General features: G+C 38.3%; 1 protein-coding gene across 8 annotated transcripts in view; it reads left to right on the top strand.

The window, feature by feature from the left end:
- Nucleotides 1–20,949, top strand: part of UNC79 (unc-79 homolog, NALCN channel complex subunit) — a 100,136-nt gene that overhangs the window by 12,297 nt on the left and 66,890 nt on the right. For all 8 annotated transcript variants that reach the window (XM_071745725.1, XM_071745726.1, XM_071745722.1 and 5 more), the window contains exons 4-16: nt 2,405–2,575; nt 5,492–5,584; nt 6,524–6,579; nt 7,218–7,347; nt 8,875–8,939; nt 11,345–11,433; nt 12,539–12,579; nt 13,823–13,851; nt 14,891–15,120; nt 15,442–15,613; nt 18,003–18,233; nt 19,620–19,810; nt 20,670–20,793. In XM_071745725.1, coding sequence (XP_071601826.1) covers nt 2,405–2,575; nt 5,492–5,584; nt 6,524–6,579; nt 7,218–7,347; nt 8,875–8,939; nt 11,345–11,433; nt 12,539–12,579; nt 13,823–13,851; nt 14,891–15,120; nt 15,442–15,613; nt 18,003–18,233; nt 19,620–19,810; nt 20,670–20,793 — 1,622 coding nt within the window. The remainder of the gene's footprint in view (nt 1–2,404; nt 2,576–5,491; nt 5,585–6,523; nt 6,580–7,217; nt 7,348–8,874; nt 8,940–11,344; nt 11,434–12,538; nt 12,580–13,822; nt 13,852–14,890; nt 15,121–15,441; nt 15,614–18,002; nt 18,234–19,619; nt 19,811–20,669; nt 20,794–20,949) is intronic.

Genomic DNA, 20,949 nt, shown 5'->3' with positions numbered 1-20,949 from the left:
CAAATTATAGACTTGTCGACTTAGCTTCGTTTTCTAGCAGTGGTGGAATTGATTATCAAAACCATCTTTCTAAATAGATGACATGATGATAATTAATGACCAGTGGAGACCTGCAGAGAACAAATAACACTGAACAAACATAACTTCCCTTTATGGCAGCTCAGTGGGTCTCCTGGCAGGGTTTTCCTCTCCTTAGTCAGGCTTTTGTTGCTGTGTCAATCTGGGACATATGGCCCCCACTTCAGTGAGAAAAACATTCCAGGAGTAATTGCCAGTGGCTGTTGTCAGCTGGAAGGGTATGCCAAGTGGGAATCTTACAGGAGTCTCTGCTGGGTCTAGTGTTTTATATATTTTAAAGTTTTTTGATTGGCAGATAGAAATGAGAGAGCACTTTGATTTATGGGAGTTATCAGGATGGTGAATGTAATGTCCTTTGTGTGAAAGATAACCAGTTCAGAACAGTCTTGGCAAATTGCATTCTGTTTTGAAACATATTCAAAGAAGAAATGTAAAATATTGTGTTTAAGCAGAAGAAATCAAAGACAGAGATGAAATGAGGGAAATATGAGCTTGAAAGCTGTACTGCAGAGATCTCTGTGTTACAGTAGATTGGAGGCAGACCATAAGTCACTACTATATTAATATTCTAGCAATATGTAAACAGGTGTTTTGTGTTTGAGATACCCATGGCATTTTGTTTATCATTCTAACAGCCCTAGTCCTATTCTAACTCCCTCATTTGGAGTGAAATTTTCAGATTTGTCCATCTGGCTTCAAGAAAGATATGGACCACTTGGAAGGAGTCCAGGAAAAAAAAACAAGAGTGATACAAGGAGTAGAAAATGTGAACAGTGAGAAAAAACAAAGTACTTGGTTTGTCTAGCTTAGAGGAAAATGGAATGGATGCATGGTTATCATATACAACTGTGTAGAGGTTGCTGCCAGGAGAAATTAATCAAACCAAACTTTTTGTGGTAACAGCTGATCAGGATGAGAATTTATAGACTTAAACATTTTTTGAAAAAGGCTTTTTTTATTATAAAGATGGTTAAGTACTAGGATGAATTGCCAGGAGGAGTGAACTGTCTTGCAGATTCTTAAGGACAGTCTAGATATATATTTGCTATGAATAATTTGGCTGACTAATGCTTGGGGCAAGGGGAGGTGACTTACTGTTTTCTATGGTTCTCTACATGAAGAATGAAATTTTGTGATATATATGTATATAATCAGAACAATCAGTGTTGTTGGGTAAGTACAACTGGGTGTGCTAGACAGACCTGAACTTTGGTCTGGTCACATTATACAAAACTCTCAATGCTTAAGTGTACATTAAATTCCAAGAGAGAAATGCTCACTAGCATTAAGGGTCTGGTTAGACCCTTGCAGAGATGACTCACCAGAACCACTGAGATGCAGTGCTAATTTTAATTCTTATTGTGACTCATGGTGTTACCAGCTACAGATCTTGGAGGGCTTTACAGAGGCAGTTTTAAATCATCCTAGTTGTACAGATGAGACAGGAGGATTGTGTAACAAACTTAAGGTTACAGAGTGAGTAATGAAATAAATTCTCGTGCAGGGGAGAGTCCTGATGATGATTTAGAATCATCACATAGGTTCAAACTTGGGGTTCATGGGCTGCTGTAACCTTTACTGGAGATTCAGTTCCTTGTTTGGAACAGGTATAAAGGTGGCATAGTGCCCAAATACACAACATCCTATCCCTTCCCTTTGGATTTTGAAATGTTGCACATTCCTCAAGTATCCCTTCCAAAAAATTCTAATACAATTAATTAGAGCAAGTATGGATATTCTTGATAAAGATTTCTTTCCTCTTAAGTCTTGTGGCTTCCCAAGGAAAGATAGTTTGAAAAATACAGTGACACATCCTGTAGTCTCTGTGTGGGGTACTTTGCAGATCTTTTGAGGGTAATTAAGATCAAAATCTTATTTTTCTCTGGCTAATAAAGACTAGAATGCTTTTTGCAAAAGCAAGCCTTTCAGTACCAAAGTTCATATCAAATTCTGATTCTAACAGCATCTCTGCTGAAATGCAGGCTTAAGTACTTAAGTGTATGTTAATCATTGTATGATTAAAATCAACATTGATTTTCATCAGTGTTACTGGCTGTAATATTTATATTCCCTCCAACTCATCTTAGTGCTGTTGAACAGCTGTTTCCCTCTATTTAAGGAGTGGCTTAAAAATGTGATTGAAGTCTCTTGTCTATAGTGACAGACTTCTGAAATTAATTTGAGGGGAAAACTTGAATTTAAATGTAATTTTTAAAAATAGTTTTGTAAGCTAAAAAGTACATAGTACATAAAGTCATAATTAATACATAGTTATAATTATTTTTCCATTTTAATGATTCTGTATTTTTTTCCCTTTGTTCAACAGATCTTGGCCAATCAATTTTTTACACTACTACATGCCTACTTCCTTTTCTCAATGATGATATTTTGAGTACTTTACCCTATACAATGATTTCAACACTAGCTACCTTTCCTCCATTTCTGCACAAGGATATTATAGAGTATCTCAGCACATCTTTTCTACCTATGGCTATATGTAAGTAGAACTCATTCTAGTGTTGTTACGTCTCAGGAAACATGGTGCATTGCTGTAATAGTATCAGACTTCAGGAGTCAGAGCTTGATCTGTCATAGAATTGTAATGGAACATCAATCTACTCCATGCATTTATGTAAAATAGTTCCACGTGACTATTTTTCAAACGCAAAGAATTCTATAATTTTTACTTATTTATTATGCTTTGTTACCGTGGGAATTCCTCCTCCATTTAAAAGGTGAAATTTAGCTTGTTTAAGAAATGTATTTTCCAGACTCTTAGAACTTTCAGTGCCAGCAGTGGGAGTTTTGAATACAGAATTGATGGACAAACTGCTCCTGAAATGATAGAGGCAATAGCAATGTGTTATTTTTGAATCTGGACTAAATCTGCAGGTACAATTATGACTCTTCTCAATGTAATGATGTGATGAATTTCCAATTTTTCTCCTTCCCTCTCTTCTTTGCATTTTCTCTTTAAGTTCCATACTAAATAGCTGTGCCTGCAATATCTCCTATCCATAAATGTTAAGACTGAACCTGACAGTGACTGCCTCTTTTCCCTATTTCTCTATTTTTTTCTTTTCTTCTTGAGGGTGTTTTCATGATTACATAATTTCATAATCACCGTAGAATATGAATCCTGAGGTGTGTTCTGAATGATCATCTATGTACCTGTTAAAAAGCTGGATGGGATTTGGGTAGCAGTGAGAAATTTAACCAAGTCCTGCTGAGAGAAGCATTATGATCAATATTAAAGGCAGTTTTAACCAAGCCTTTTACTCTGTGGGTGGTCAAACACTGGAACAGTTTGTTGGAGAGGCTACTGATTCTTTATCCTAGCAGATGCTTAGGACAAACTAGGCAAGGTCCCAAGTACCTGTTCTAGTTTTCCTTTCTTTGAGCAAGGGAGGTGAACAAGATGATCTCCAGAGGTCCCTTCTAACATCAGTGATGCAGTGATTCTGTGAGAATGTCTTCTCTGTATCTGTATTCCAGACCTTTTTGGAAAAATATGAATAACTTTCATACAGAGATAAACATGGATGTGATTAGCATGTAGAAAATGCTGTTAGAACATGGAAATAGGCATGGTCCAGAGGTTTTGAGATTAAGATTTTATGGAAATCTATCACCTGTATTTTCTGGCTCTACCAGTCAGTGATTTTGGAGAAATCCCTTAACTCTTCTGTTAACCTCAATTTCTCCATGTAATACAGTCCCCTGTTTGACAGTGCAATGATTTTTCCCTGTTGCCTTTGACAGGTCTAATAACAGCATGCAAATGAAAATTATTAGGATGTATTTTGTACATAGGTGCAATAGGTTCTCTTTGGGTTAAAACCAGAATGTTATGTTAAACTTCCTTTTTTTTCTTTACTGTTACCTGTTAAAGAACATGTGATGTAGATGACTTATCCTGTCCTGTCTCCCAGATGTGTACAGCTGTTCTCCAGAGCAACTGATGGAGCCAATTCCTTGGTTTACTTAGATACTATTCCTCAGCTGCCCTTGGCAGAGATTGCATACATGTAGAGCATGAGAGCAACCTTTGTCATGCTGTTGTTTTTCCTCAGTTTGTTAGATCTCTGTATGAACCCAATCTGCTGCTCTTTAAATTTGGCTTATATTACTGTGTCCTACTTTTCTGCTGATGGCCACATTTTGGCCACATTTTACTTGCTGTGCTACAGCTGCAGACTATTTTGCCATTTAAATCCATGCAAACAGACCTTTCTGTAATAATTTTGGGGCTCTGATCTGTGTGGATGAGATTCAAAAAAAGAATGAATAAAGTGTAATGAAGAAAGCCATAGTAATATTGGTTCATGTGGAGAAGTACAAGACAGAAGACTTTTTCTGTTCCTTTCCTCTTTTCCGGTTGATGCTCTTTTAATTAGTGCCCTGGTCTTTCTCCACTGGGAATGACTTGCCCCTTTACAAGACTATTGCAGATCCTTTCCTTCCCTTGCTGTTGAGCTCTGAATCAAACTGAATGGAAGGGTGTAAGAACTTGTGAAAGTAGCTGGAGGGCCAGAGTGAGGGGATAAAAGCATCTCACTGAACTCACTTGGGAAAGTCCCGTGAGTGAGGATGGGGAACATGCACGGCACATTTCTGTGTAGGAGATGGCTTTCAAAGCCCTGTCTATGATTTAGTTCAGCAAATAAGCAGATTCACTCCGCAGAGTGTTGCCAAGTATACCATTTAATAGTTCCTGCTTGTTAGGAGACCAGAAGGAACTCCAGCCACTTTATAAGTGAGGTCAAAGTTACATGAGCTTATATATACACTTCAGTGCTACTGTTAATCATTGTCTTAGCATAGTTCACACAAGAAGGGGGACTAATTTTTCTGATATGTGGCTATAACTTGAACTCATAGCATGTGCTCCCTGAGAAGTACTCTGTGCCATACAACAGGAGCCAGCAGCCACCACCAGCTTCATTGTTATACCTCAACAGTAGGATATAGTGTGGGGTTTTTTTTTGTTTTTTTTTTTTTTTTTTTTTTTTTTTGTTTTTTTTTTTTGTTTTTTTTTTTTTTTTTCCCCTTTACCTTCCACTGCATCCTTATCTTCCCACAATTAAAGCCCTAAGTTAATCTCACATCTGGGTAATGCAGTCCTTAGAATGAAATCTTGCTGATCTGGAAAATCAGGTGGTTATTCTGTGAAGCAATGCTATACTCTTAGTCCTCTTTATCTTTCAACAGAAAAGGGCTACCACCTTCTTTAATACAGAATGCTTTCAGTTTCTTAGTGGTTTTTAAATATTTTTTTAATGGCATGGAACCTTAAGAGTTTTATTTGCATCAACTGCAATCAGTTATATGCTATTCTTGCCTAATTTTCCCTGTTATAATGTTTTCTTTTTCTTTTCTTTTTTTTTTTCCCCCCCCCCCCCTTTCTTTCAAGTGGGATCCTCAAAAAGAGAAAGTGTCCCAGCACATGTCAATCTATCTGCATCATCAATGCTAATGATTGCAATGCAGTACACATCAAACCCGGGTATGTGTAAAGATGCAATATGGTATTTTTCTCTAAAACCATGTGTCATGAAGTAATGTATCAAACGCTGTCAGAAAAGTTCAGATGATGGGAAGAATCTCTCTCCCCATCCAACACAGGCTGAAAAATAAGTGCCATTCTCTCTCACTGCAGTGCATTCCCAGTTAAATGAGTGGGATCACCTCACAAAACTGAAACAAAAATTAACCTGAGGGAGCTGTTACATTTCATGATAACAAACTATCTTCCATTTTATGTAGATGGGTAGATTGTGTGTATGTAGGAACCCCTCACTGCAGCATGTGTGTGAAAAATGTTGCATCATGCTAAATAGTTGACATCACTTGATAAAAGCAGCACAATATTTTTAAATGCTACTCACACTATTTAGGCTTTTTTTCATAAAATGTTCTATTTTGTTTGTGAGTTCCATGTTCCAGCCATCTGAGGAATATGTTGCCCTATGGTTTTGTGAAGTCACTCATGTAAAGTAATTAATTTGGGTCTCATATTTATTTGAGGAGGGTCTCCTATTGCCTGTGATACACATGGGGATAAGGAATTATTACATGTCACTTCCATTATTGTCTCAAGCTATTTACAGCATCACATTGTGCTAGAGAGACAAAGCTCAGTTGAATTAGCAGATATTCTTAAACTAGATGTATTTGAAAAAGATGTTTTGCTGTGCAAAAAACTGGTCATAATATTAATTATCTTACTGCATTCCTTGGCAGAAAGCTTACTAATACTTAATTTCTGATCTTTTGTGATACCTATCAGGGCAACAATTCTTCAGCAATCCATTTCAAATAAAAAGTAATTAAATGAGGTAAAGAGTTTTAGACTGACAAAGCAAATCCAATTGGCTAATTATGTCACTTCTGTAACTTGAGTTTCCGTTTCAGCATAATGGCTGTACTCTCTTATCTCTCTCAGTGTATCACTGCCAATTATTGGAATGCCTCATGAAATACAAGCAAGAAGTATGGAAAGTAAGTTTTTGGCCATATGTACTTTGTGGAAATGACCATATTTGGATAGTAACGAAAACTAGATGGCTTGAAAATTGGATGGACTGTGTGGAAAGAAGTTATAAATCACCTTTATATACAGTCTTCCTTATGGATTATGGAGAGGGAGGTTCCTCTGGTTTTTAGTTTACAGGAGCAGTCCCATGTTTTGTAGAACAGAACTCAGTTTCCTATGTGTTTGTGGCTCCAATTAGCAGAAATTTTAGTAACTAACAATCTGGTCAGTTCATGTGGGACTGAAGTTTTATGAGGACTGTTTGTGAGTTTTGTCTTAGCCTAAATGTAATCTGGCTCCAGTTACTTACCTATGTCACAGCTCATTGCTCCATGGCTAGGCAGAAGCTTCATTTTTTCTTTTTGTTAGTATACTCTGCAGGGTGGGTGGTAGCTGTTGGGTGTTCTGATCAAACTCTGAAGCCAATTGTGAATATGGTGTTGAAGTGAATCATCTAATCAGCCTGTAAGGGTGTACAAAGGATTTTTGATAGGGCATGAAATGGGTATATTTGGTGGGTTCAGGTATCTTTAAACACGAGTAATATGTATGAAATTGTGTTCTGTTACCTCAAAATAAAATTTTTTTATGTGTCTTTCCATAGGATTTACTGTATGTGATAGCCTATGGACCATCTCAAGTCAAACCTCCAGCTGTACAAATGTTATTTCACTACTGGCCCAATTTAAAACCACCTGGGGCAATCAGTGAATACAGAGGACTGCAGTACACAGGTCAGTGAAGCTGTTCTTGTAGAAGACAAATTAAAGAGAAAAGAAATGGTCAGAAGTTTGTTAATGTCACAGGTTTACAGTTCTTTTTTGAAATCTTTTGTTCAATAAGGTGGTACTTTCATAAGCATATACAATATGAATTTCTGTGTATTTTCAAAAGAGGTTATGAAAACTAAAACTGTGATCATGGCTAGTAAATATATTGTGTTACTCCCAATGCTAACTAAACCATAAAATGAGATGAAATAAATGCAGTGTTCCAAATCATCTGTGAGTGTGCCTTCTTGGCCTCACAGGGTTCTGGCTTATGTTCCATTCAATTATTGCTTTGGTTGTTTTTGTTGTGCCAGCTGCTGTCACTGCTGCTGTTGTTAAGTCTCCTTATCTGGCCATTACTGTCAAAAAAAGTCAGGTGATGTCAGGTGCAGTCAGTATAATGGACAAGTTCTCAAGGTTGGCCATCAGGTGAAAATGGGAGACACAAAGTCAGCAATGTAGCTGCAGCTGGGTAGATGGCCCACACTTTTACCAGAGTCCCCAGGTACATTGATGGGGTTCTGCTTCCATAGTGGGATCTGTTGAGCAACAACTGATGAATTGCTTTTCTTGTTTTCCTGTCCTAACCTGTTTCAAATAATCTCGCTCATATTGATATGTTTTAGTCACTTTTGAAATTTCTGGACCAGAATGCACCATGCAAATAATAAAACTGAAGGTTTGGAAGAGATCTTGAAAGACTCCATAGACTAAGTCAAGTACATCTTGAACGTTCCTGATACATTTAATCGGTTCTGGAGCCTTCCCTTGAAGGGCTGATAGATTTTCTTGACTTTTTAAAAAGTCAGACTTCTTGTACTGCTCTGCATCACTTTTATGCAGGCAGGTCTATAGACTAAGCATGATGTTCCATCTGAACTATTGCTAGCACTGGGTAGACTGGAATAATTTTCCTATATATAAATTTCCTGTTAATTTATCCCAGGATGAGATGAGTATTGCCTGCAGTTGCATGGCATTTTGACCTGGGGGGACATCCTGTATAGCCATCCAAGTGATGCCACCTGAGCATACCTTTGTTGTTGACTTCTTGTCATTACAAAACTAAGGATCCTGTGACTGGACTGTTTTTCCTTTCTCATAGCTGTGTGTTCATTTTACTGTGGAATGTTACCGAATTTACTCAGCTACTTCTACCATCATGCTCCTGGAGTGGAAGAATTATTAATTAATTCAAGGTGTTTCTGAGATCAAGAAAGGTCCACAATTGGGATGTCTGCATCTCACTTTTTCCATTTCTTCCCTGAGTTCATGGTTCATTTCATAATGATATCCCAAACAAGTCAGTAGGTATATATATTCTAGGCTGTTTATTGTAATTATTAGGCTTCCTAAGGAATGCTTATGTCTTCCCTCGTATTTGTATAGTCCTTACTACAAGAGGATATTGTTCTCAGTTGGTATCACTAGACAAAAAGAATATAAATATGCTTTCTCCCTATATTAACCATCTGTGCTTTTCTTTTTCAGCCTGGAATCCTATTCATTGCCAGCACATTGAATGCCATAATGCGATTAACAAACCAGCTGTGAAGGTACTGCTATTTTTTCAGGGGTCAAACACAACTATCTGTGGGATGGAAGGTTGCACTTTCACCCCAGCCATATTCTGAGGTTGTGTGCAAGGGGATAAAGAGCAGGAGCTAAAGGGAAGGCTGTCAGGACCAGGGGGAACAGAACTTTGTGAATATATTCTTTGTCTGTCTAAAGCAAGATCATAGAATGGTCTGGGCTGGAAGAGACCTTAAAAATCATCTGAGCTGGGGCATCTTCCCTTAGATCAGGTGCTCAAAGCACCATCCATCCAGGCCTTGAACACTTTCAGGGATGGGACATCCCACAGCTTCTCTGGGCTACCTGTTCCAGTGTCTCACCACCTTCATAATAAAGAACTTCCTAATATCTAATCTATGTGTACCCTTTTTCAGCTTAAAGCCATTCACCCTTGTCCCATCACTACATGCCCTTGTAAGAAGTCCCATTCCAGCTTTCTTTTGGGCCCTCTTCAAGTACTGGAAAATGGGATATTTTCTCCAAGTATTGTGGGCCAAGACTTGATACTAAACATCTGGATGGCTGCAGAGCACTTGATAAATTCTAAGCTGTCTACTGGCTAGTCTGTGTTCACACAATATATTTTCACACATATATTTATGTTCAGGAAAAGATCTGTATAAAAATTACTATGCACAGGAAACATTACATCAATTACTAGGTATATAGGTTATATACCTATAGGTACATATACCAAGATACCTTGGTATCTTGATTGAGGTCATAAAATGGACCTACTCTGCTTGTGATCCTTTTCTTGGGATGTGTCCTCAAGCAAATAATAGCAGCAAAGCTTTACTTACCTCTTCTACAACTCTATTTGAGGGAGGTAAATATTTCCTGTTTACACCCAGGGTAACAAAGTTAAATTGCTTGATGAGGATCACAGTGCAATTTGATGGTAGAGGCAAGAACAGCATCCCAGGGTTGGAGTATACTACATCTAGGTGTACTAATTAATCTGGTTGATACCTAGTTAAATATGTAGATAGAAGCACTTTTCCTGGCATCACTTCATAAAATAATTACATTAGTTGAAATTTTTTTCAGTGAGCCTTTTCCACAGGCTATGATTCTGCAAGGCATAATGGTTACACCTATGTCACAGATCCTGCAAAGGACTGCTTTCCTGCCTGCTCCAATCATTCTCCATGATCTCTCTTCAGAAGAAAAAAAGCTGGAAGGTGCTGCTTCCTCTTGTAGCAATCACTAGTTTCAGACTGATCACTGAACAGAGAACATCAGCAATGCAGTTTAGAGTTCCAAGTTTGCAGGTGAAATACCTGTGTATTTTTGAATGATCTCTTAGCTTAGTGCTGACAGAACTGGCCTTGATCAGTCATCACTCAGAAAAAATGTAACCTGTTAATGTAAATTTGGTTAACAGAGATAAGGAACATTCTGCACTTGAATGGAGTAAGAAACATTTTGATAAGTGGTTAAAAATTGTGTATGAATACTACAGCTTAGCTTTTCCTTAAATAATTCAAAACACTTAAGCCAACATGGATTCACCAGAGGCAAATCATGCCCAACAAGATTACCTCCTATCACAAAGTCACATTCTTGGTTGATGCAGGGTGAGCAGTGGACGTTGTCCACCTGGACTTCTCCACAGCTTTTGATACTGTCCCTCATTGCCTCCCCTTAGAGAAACCGGTGCATTGTGGTCTAGACAAGTGGACTGGGGAGTGGTAGGGAAGCTGACAGACCCCACTCTGCCTGCTGGTGGTGTAAATAGTTCTTCAAACTGGCATCTTGTCACCAGCGGGGTCCCCCAGGGATTGATATTGGGCCCAGCGCTGTTTAATACCTTCATTAAGTGATCTGGATGTTGGGATCGAGTGCATTCCAACTGATCTGTGTCCTTCTGATGGTGGGGACATCAGAACTGGATGCAGTATTTGAGGTGGGGTCTCACAAGAGGAGAGCAGAAGGGGAGGATCACCTCATGATCTGCTGAATTTTGCTGTATCGTTAAAGTTATGATGAATGAAAATTAGATTTTGCTGGAAGAGGTGTTACTGAAAGTGAAAAATCTGGTCTTCAATGTTACCCTGTCCTAAGCAAACCTAAAAAAGTACATGTTGTGACTATGCAATGTAAGTGTGTAAGACAGCATATACTCATCTTTCAGAGTGATAATGCTGATATTAAAATACAACCTGTTCTTTTCTGATAGGTTGCCAGTTTTGGTTACAGTCCTCTCTCTGTCAGAAATAATTTGATCTTGTACTGCCACATGCTGGGTACCATCTTTCAGAATACTAAATGCTCTCAACATGTACCAAAGCTCTGTTACATTTTGTGTCCTAGCACTAGTTTGCTGAACTTTCTTGGTGAGCTTCAGTGAGCAGATGTGTTAATTCTTTTCACTTTGTTTCAGATGTGCATTGACCCATCCTTGTCTGTGGCTTTGGGTGATAAGCCACCTCCCCTCTATCTTTGTGAAGAATGCAGCCAGAGAATTGCAGGGTAGGTAAACTAAGAGCTGGAAAATTGTCAGATGTACTTCAGAACTCTGGAGTTATGCTTTATTTCAAGATGGTTAGCATATAATTTATATAGATAACCCTGTTGAAATATATGGAGCACACTGACACTCAGTATGAATAAAGATTACAAAAATTTGCCCCACATGATCTAGCTTAAACAGTATTGAGCTTTAATATTAAGGTCTCTAACAAATTAATACTGTATGATACTTTTACTATGACAGGGGAAGCTTGTTTATATACAAGCTTTTGCTTATGAAACATTTTTCTCTTCAGTCTTTTGTTGATGTTAAAAGTGGGACATTATAATGTAAAGGGGCGACCAAGCCATCCCTCTTCAGTAATGAAAACTCTTTTTCAGAGACTTCATTACTTTTCTGTAATAGGTATTTTAGATTATTCTCTAGGTCATACTATGAAGAAACAGAGTAAAGAACTGAAATTGGTCCAGGTTTGTTTTTTTTTTTTCATTCTTTTTCTTTTCCTTTTTCTCCTATTTTTTTTTTTTTTTTTTTTTGACCATTGCTAATTTGGTTTGCATTATTTTACAAGATTTAATACTTATGGAGTGTTCCAACCATTTTAGTTCAAATCAACAAGGCTACAGGTAGTTCAGAAGCTATATGGATTTTTTGTCCCCAATTTGACATATTTGTATTACACCAGCTGTCAGAAAAGCAATTACATGTCACCTTCAGTTTTTAAGTCATCATTGATTTAAAGCTACAGGAAAAGGTAATTGAATTTGATAGAAGCATAACTTCTAAGGAGAATAAAAAAAATGGTAATGTTATTTTTGACTATGATTTCTTAGCCCTCAGACTTTCAGAGCACACACTATTTTGATTTGATAAATTTATGCCTTAAAACATGGTGGACCAATACTGGCAAAGTGTTAATCTGCAATTATACAGGCACAACAAGGAGAGTGAATATAACTTATAAAACTACATTTAAAAAAAAATAAAGCAACTTCAGAATAGTATCAGTCCTACCACATAAATTTAGATGAATGTCCTCTGTCCTAAAATAAATGCATATATAAGTAAAACATGGAAAACTAATTAGATACACAATTTTTATAGGGATCACAGTGAATGGTTGATTGACGTTCTTCTGCCACAAGGTAAGAGGTATTTTAAGGGTAGGTACAAACTAATTGCAATTGAACAACCCTATGCTTACTGTTTTTTCTGCATACTGTGTTACTTGAAATGATGCATTATGCTCTAAAGGATTTTAGCATTTTGAAGTAGCTTGTACTTAATACTTCTTAATGTCTGCAAAGTACCATGAAAAATTGACTAATCCTTTACCTGAAATAGCATGCAGCTCTTTGTGTGAGGAAATAGGGACAGTTGAACAGACTTTTAAATCTTGAAGGATCCACAGTTGGGGACAAATTTTTAAAAAGTGTTTGTGTCCCATACCAGTGTCCAGAAAAAGGGACTAATTCTTCCAGTAACTGGGATCTGATAAAAAGCCATTAAAGCTTCTGAAAATATCTTTTCTGAATAGAAGACTAAAGGATATCAGAAAAGGAGACAAAATATTTTTCAAGTGATCCAATAATTGTCCTTTGGACAGTGAGATAGCCTGATCTTCAGTTATCTACCAGAATACAGACAAAGCTCGTTGACAGACTATTCAGAATTTCCTGGTTTTCCGGGATAGTCACTTGTTATCTAAAATAACCTTTTCAAGGACAGAACAAATACACTCTCTCTGTTCTGCAGACTGGAAATTCTTAGGCGGTGGTGATTTTTTTTGCTGTCTCCTAATTGAAATCTAATCCAGATTAAGACCGTTTTGTTAATTTACAGGAAATACTTGTTTTTACTCAGCTCTCTATATTTACGGAATGGGATGTTGCCAGGGCAACAGACTGAACAGCTACTGCTTACAGGTTGAATCTGCAGACATTTTGCTTTGGAGTTATGGGACACAGACATAGTGGTTGTTTCTGCATTGTTCATCCATACTTGCTAATCTTTCACCCTGAGAACTTTCTCAGGCAGTCTAAGCACATCAGCCATGTCTCCCACAGCATGCCACAGGGATGTACCCACAGCTGTGCTGTTACAAGCTGGTCTGTGAGGCAGAAGCATAGTTAGAAGGCGGATGGGATGCAGAGCACACCATGCATAATGCATCAAGGCTGTTCTTTAATTTCAGTCTAGAAATAGCCAGTCGATACAAATATACAGTGTTCTACCTCATGTAGTCCATCAGGCCTCAATAATATCTGGAAACACAAGTTTAGCTTCCGAAACTTCCTTGCAGCAAGTCCATTTTTTTTTCATGGCTGCCATAGCAAAACAGAAGGATCGTCACTCTGTGTTGATGTTTTGTGTGCCTTCCCCTTACAGCTGAAATTTCTGCTATATGTCAGAAGAAGGTAAGATTCAGTCGTTTGTGAGATGGGGCATGATTTGATGTTGTGTGTAATGTCATTCCATTACTATGTTGTGCGTTATGTTTTGTACCGTCGAAAATGTTCACAATTTATCCATGAATGCGTTTGTTGGTGGGTGAGAATGATTCAGCAGCAAGGTTTCTTTTTGTTAAAACTGCTGAGTTTTGATTTGAGTTGTAGATTTTTACTGAAGTGACAATTAGTAGAACAGTTCCATTATGCAGTTCAGCTCAATTTTTATTCTATAGCTCTCCCTATGAAGAGGATAGAGCAAGAGATTAATTCTAAATCTAAGTATTTTGTACATTCTCAGCCATTTGAAGTCTTGAATTAATCCTAAATTAGACAAAAACCCTACTGCAAACTGTGTATTTAAAAAATATATACGGTTCAAAGTCTTCAATGCTTGGCTCTGAACAAAAAGAATCTGCTTGCAATACATACCAGCTAGTGTGTTTAACATTTTAATAATGAGGAATACAGCATATAACACGTGATAGATCTTATGTGGTAAAGAAAGCTTTTATATTAGGCCAGATTACCAGCTGGCAAAAATAAAGGTAGTGCAAAATTTGGAGGCTTTGATGATCACCTGTGATAAGGCAGATCCTTGTATAGCATCAAGTGATGTGGCACCATTGGTTACAGACCTAAAGTTGAGTCTGTTGCAACACATCGCTTAATTCCTGCTTATACTTCAAAATATCTTAAGATAACTACTATAAATTTTAGAGAATCCTCTAAACCAGAAGGCTGAGGTTGATGACTTAAATGTTGGTTTGCTCTGCTCCAAAAGACAAACAACTGTGACATTTAAGTCCAGGCGCAGCATTTAGGCCTGAGCTCATCTTTCTGGCAGTTCAGTGACACGTGGCATCAGGAGTTTCCACACAGCTGTGATCACATACAGTGATTTTGGAAATTAACAACACTTCAGCCAGTTTCCCAGTGCTGATTCTCATCCCTTTTTAGTTCCACTTCCCAATACTTGTTGCCTAAAGAAATCTGTTTTATTTTCCAGAACTGTAGTTCACATGTCAGAAGAGCTGTTGTCACGTGCTTCTCGGCGGGGTGTTGTGGCCGCCATGGCAACAGGCCTGTGCGTTACTGCAAAAGATGCCATTCCAATCATCACAGCAGTGAAGTTGGGGCAGCTGCAGAAACCCATCTTTATCAGACCTCACCACCCCCTATCAATACTCGGGAGTGTGGGGCAGAGGAACTTGTGTGTGCTGTGGAAGCTGTAATCAGGTAATATTGCAGCTTATGAGGCATCAATACCTAAAGGAGGATTTAGGCTTTTGTGTAAAAATTGCCTGCAAAATCTTGTGCAAGTTGATTTTAGTTTCACCAGGGTAAGTTCAGAGCAGGGGTGCTGAACTTCTGCTGCAATTAGCTGAGCTGTGGATGTTGCCCTCGTGGAAGAAGTCAGCTGTGAATTCCAGAATTTATTTTATTACTGTTCTCAGGAAAATGATGACATCAGAGGCCTTGACCTTTAGTTAATCTTGATCAGATACCTGTATCCAGTGCGGGGAAGCTGCATTCACTGACCCCGAGCTTGTTTTATAGCTTGCTGAAGGAGGCAGAGTATCATGCTGAGCAGAGGGAGCATGAACTCAACCGCAGGAGACAGATGGGCCTCTCTTCTTCTCATCACTCCCTGGACAACACAGACTTTGATAATAAAGATGATGACAAGCATGACCAACGCCTTTTGAGCCAGTTTGGAATCTGGTTCTTGGTAAGAAATTCTGGCACTCTTCTCTCACTACCTTACTTCCTTCTCCCTTTCTTTCTCAAGCCTCAATTTATTCTTGTTTCTGTTTCTTGGACTTAGTTGTATGCTCTCTGATTTGTAGGCAAAACCTAGTTTTGCGAAGCTGTTAGACTTGGAGATTTCATAATTAGTTTGGGTGGAGCTGCTCACTGCCTTCGGTGACCTGTCAAGCCTTTATAACAGAGATTCACCTTTTCAAGTTTTTTGACTGTTTACATGCCTTCATCTTGTGCTCACAAGTGCCCTCTGCTGCATGCCATTTTTAAAACTTTTTATAAGGCAATCCCCTAAAGATCAGTCTTTCACTTTCCATCTTTCAGTATCACTTTCTGGAAGCTCAGCTTTCTCTCTTACCTCTGAGGGAGTCTTAGTGGGCTGCTTTTTCTTTGTGCTTTCAGATTGGTCTAACTGGATCAGTCCCCAGTCATTGCACTCCTGCTAATTCACCCTGGTGTGGGCTGACAGAGTGAAGCCCTTCTGGCTCTCACAGCAGTTAGATTTTTGCTACAGTACAGGGCAGAGATTATTCCACAACAGCAGCACTCAGTTCTGGTTCTTGAGCAAGCCTAGCTGGAGCCTGATAGAGTCTCAGAATTTTGATTCTGCAGTTCTTAAGGAGAATTCCCTTTCTTGCTCTCTTACTAATTTACCTTGAGCTCTCAGACTCAGTCCTCCTTCTTGGTCACCCAGTGACAAGTGGAAAATAGTAGGACTCCTCATGCATCATCTAATCAGAGATAGGGACAGCTGGGTGGCAGGTCTAGAACCCCCTAATGCCAACAAAGCCACTCTGCTGTTTCAAGTGACTGCATGAGTAAACTGTGTTCTACTGATATCTCTTGGGTTTTACTGTGGAATGTTGTTGTAGACTTCAAGTCTTTAATTATTTTTTTACATTTTTTTATTGTGCCATATTCATATATTCTATTTGAAATGATGTTTTGTAAAGACTGAAGGCCCTTGTTTTCAGCAGTAGGATTGAAGTGAGAACAGATGAGGTTTTTTTGCACTGTACACGTCATCCTTAACACTGAGGCTCTACTTATTTTATGATAGGGAGAGGGAGCTCAGTGGCTCCCTTCCTTTCTTATAAAATATCTTAATTTCTGTAGTGAATATTGGAAGAGAGGACAACACAGATTGTGAAAGTAGTGGATTGTTGTTTTCTTTCATATAAGGAATACTGTTCATCTAGAAATTGGACGGAGCTCAAGAAATCCTGTTAAGAAGGTTGTCTTTGAGTTAACACCCAACATAGATGGGTGCCAGGGAGTGAACTCAAATTTTATCTGCAATGAGGTAGAACAATGTAGACTGTACTCTGAATTGGAAAGGGTGTTAGCTTCCTCATCCCAAGAAAAAAACATGGAGGAAAAGCACTTGTAAGATGGATTCTGGTCTTCTCTGGGAAGCAGTGTGCTATTAACTGTTTTCCCCAGAAATAACATGAATGTCTCTCTCATGTTTTCTTGCTGGCAGCAGTCACTGGTTTCAGATTGCCAAGTGTTGAGAGTACAGCTTTCATTAGGAAGTGGACACAAACAGCTTATAAGGTGGTCAAAGGAGCTGCCTAAATCTTCTGTCATTTGTTATTTTCAATTCTTTGGATTAATGCAGTGACCTGTCTTGAAACTTTATCATCTGTTCTCAGAAGACACGAGAAGCTCAAATTGTGGGTGAGGAAGGGCTTAGCAGTATCCCTGGTCTGTAAACTGGGTTGCAGTCTTGGCCTAAGATTTGGGACAGTTTTTTAGTGTAAGCATTGTTTTAGAAAGAGCTTGAAGAATAATATTAATTATTGTGTGAGGATTTTTGAGTTCTTGAAACTCTTGGTTCCACCCCAAATAAGGACAAAAAAAATCAAAACTAGAATATTTTTGCAAATTAAAGATCACTTAATATAGTATTAAGTGGAGATCTCCCCTCAGGCTTTCTGAAATTCTTAATTTTGTTTGTCTTCTTATCTTGTGCATTTTATGTATTACATTTTATTTATGTGTATGTGTGTGTATATTTTAGCATACCTTGCATTAACTTTTGCAAAGAAAAGCCATTTTAATGTTCAAACTAAAAATGTCTGAGTTTGTCAAAGCATTCTGTGTTGATACTTTCAGTGCTGAAACTAAGGAAAAAAAAAAACAGTGCTTGTTTTTTTTCCCCTCTTACTGTTCTTTTCTGGCTTGGAAATATTTTTTCAATTTCCCTGTGACAAACTACGTAAAACTGATCAGCTCCTTTGTCTTCTGTCTAATCTGCATCCTGGTATCTCTGAGAATATGCCAAGTATAGTAGCCAAACATTTTGACACTGTTAATTCTGGAAATGAAATTTGATTTATGTTTCTGTCTTCCAGGTGAGCCTTTGCACTCCCAGTGAGAATACACCCACAGAGAGTTTAGCAAGGCTGGTTAGCATGGTGTTCCAGTGGTTTCACTCTACAGCTTACATGATGGATGATGAAGTTGGTAGCCTGGTTGAAAAGCTCAAGCCCCAGTTTGTTACCAAGTGGTTGAAGACAGTTTGTGATGTCCGGTTTGATGTCATGGTTATGTGCCTCCTCCCTAAACCAATGGAGTTTGCTAGGGTAAGAAAATAATTTATCTGCTGGAATCGCTTCTAAAAAAAGTCTTTCTGTCCATTAATTATTTAACAGATCTTGTCACTTAACCTGGTTAGTGGAAACAGCCAGAAAAGTCATAAAAGTGAATATTCCTCTATAGAAATGAAACATTAGCATGAAAACAGGTACTGTGTATTTGTGAGAGGTTTAAGACTTTTTCTTTGTTTATTACTGCCAACTCTACCACATGTATTTTGTAAGAAGGCTTGGATTTTGTGACCCTTTTATGCAAGATATCCAGGGAACAGTGGATTAGTTTTCTAAAATGAAGTGGCTAGACTAGGAAGGGCCACAAAGACTTGGTGGTGTATTACCTAATCAGAGAGGAAGTGTGTATCCATGGATATTCATGACGCAAGAAAGGGATTTGCTGTACGTGTGGAAACCAACATGTGCAGGTGTCTTATTCTGAACCATTGTTCTGCAGATAAACCTGGCTGTGGGAGGTCTGGATGGCAGCTGGGGGAATTTGAGAGGTGTGTCTATGTGTTGAATGTTAGAACTAAAGAAAAGAGATCAGGGCTTTAAGGCTAAAGGGGAAAGAAAGAACAATCTAATTCTGTAATCTGTTATAGATCTTTTTCTCATCTTGGATCCAGTCCCCACCCACCCTTTTTTTTTTCTTTTTTTTTTTTTTTTTTGACTTTTATTACCCCTACTGTATTACTTAAGACTAGACGGATAACTTGCCAAATTTGTAAGGGTTTGCTAGAACATGAAGACAAACAGCCATGAAATTAGCTATGATGAATGGAGAAAAAATAGTTGGCAGAGATAGCTGTGCTTACTGCCAAAACAGCAGGGATCTCTAGAGCCATTAGTCAGGAGCAGCAGATGTGAGCTGAGGTCAGTTAGAATAATTAAATAAGTAACTGGGATACAAGGATTACTTAGAAGTATATCTTTTAGCTTCAGTTACTTAGTACCTTCTCTCAAAAAACCCCAAACTAAACAACCACAAAAAACCACTTGTTTACAGAGTAAATTTTTCAAAATAAGGGTCCAGCACTGTAACAAGTTGCCCAGAGCAAATAATTGAAGGAGCAAGTTTAACTAAACATCTGTCCCTTGTTGAGAATGGTAAACAATGAGAGTTTACTCTGCATCATGTCCTGAAAGTGAGCAAACTTCATCTAAATCTTGGACAGTGCTCTTGTATACTGTGGGTCAAATGAGAGGAAAAAAACCAGTGCAATCCCCATGGCTAGATTCTAAGTTCAGGCTGGAAGATGCTGATAGTCACACCCCACAATTTCTTGGCTGCAACACACTGAGGTAATTTATGGTGTTGCACAAGTTACAAGGACTAGGAGTATTGTTCATCACTATTATTCCTGGAAATACCCACAGGTTGGTGGATACTGGGACAAATCATGTAGTGCTGTGACCCAATTAAAAGAAGGGCTGAATCGGATCCTTTGCTTGATTCCATACAATGTGATAAGCCAGCCAGTGTGGGAATGCATCATGCCAGAGTGGCTGGAAGCTATAAGGACAGAAGTGCCTGATAATCAACTGAAAGAGTTCCGGGAAGTGTTGAGGTATGTAGACATTTGTGGTAATTGTTCTGTGGTGTATGTTGATTGTTGGGGGTTTTTGCACAGTAATATGTTGACAATAAATAAAATACTGTGCAACAGACAATAGTGAGTAAGTGCTTGTATTTTTTGTGAGTTATCATTAGGCTAAGAGCTTTTAATCTTTGGGAAACTTTTGCTTCTTATATCCTTCAATCTGTATCAAGAACCAACTGTGAGGATGTTTCTTTCCTGTGAGCAAGTCCCAGTTTCAGTGGCTTTCTGCAGCATGGTGACAGAAGCATCTTTCTCCTCCTGGCCAGCTGCTGATGAGAAAGGGTAGAGATTAGTTGACCTGGCACTGAAAGAGTGATGATTTGTAATGATTTATCTAATCTCTTCCCCTTTTGAACGAAGAAAATACCAGAATAAGAATGGTGGCTCTCTGAGCCATAATTTCATGTCTAGTGCATCCCTTTGACAATAGAAGTTCATATTGCCTTGTAACTGAGGAAGGGGCTTTGAAACTGACCAAGTTTATATTTGTAGGTATTGATGTAAACTTTTTAATGTAAACATAGAATAGTGGAGGAGTGGTGAGGTGAGAATTTTTCCAATTTTTACACTGGATGTTGAAAAAGATATTGCTGTCAAATGGAACTGGGCATGAGGTGAGATGTGCTGTAAATTCTTAAGCTGCATCACCAAATTCAGAGATGGCCTTGTGCAGTCAGGACAGGTGGTATCAGCAACCCATGAATAGTGGGAATTACAGAAGCATCATCAGTGTGGGTAGTGAGATTGCCTTTCTATTAGTTTTCTTTTATATCTCACACAGTGTATGCCATGGTAACTCTGTGATGTTATATTTTCTAATTTTCAGCAAGATGTTTGACATTGAACTTTGCCCTCTCCCTTTCTCCATGGAGGAGATGTTTGGCTTCATTAGCTGTCGATTCACAGGGTATCCATCCTCTGTGCAAGAGCAAGCTTTGCTTTGGCTGCATGTAAGTGTCCTCTCTTGTTCAGTCATGCTTAATCAGCTTAGTATTTTGGAAAAGATAAAAAAGAAGAGGGGAAAAAAGCATGCCACTTTTCCAAGGATCATGGAATCTTTCTGCCCTTTGCTTAGCCACAGTATAACAATGGTTGGTAGACAGATC

The sequence above is a fragment of the Heliangelus exortis genome, chromosome 5 (assembly GCF_036169615.1).
Source record: "Heliangelus exortis chromosome 5, bHelExo1.hap1, whole genome shotgun sequence".
Taxonomy (NCBI): Eukaryota; Metazoa; Chordata; class Aves; order Apodiformes; family Trochilidae; genus Heliangelus; species Heliangelus exortis.
This window is presented reverse-complemented; position numbering and strand designations above follow the sequence as displayed.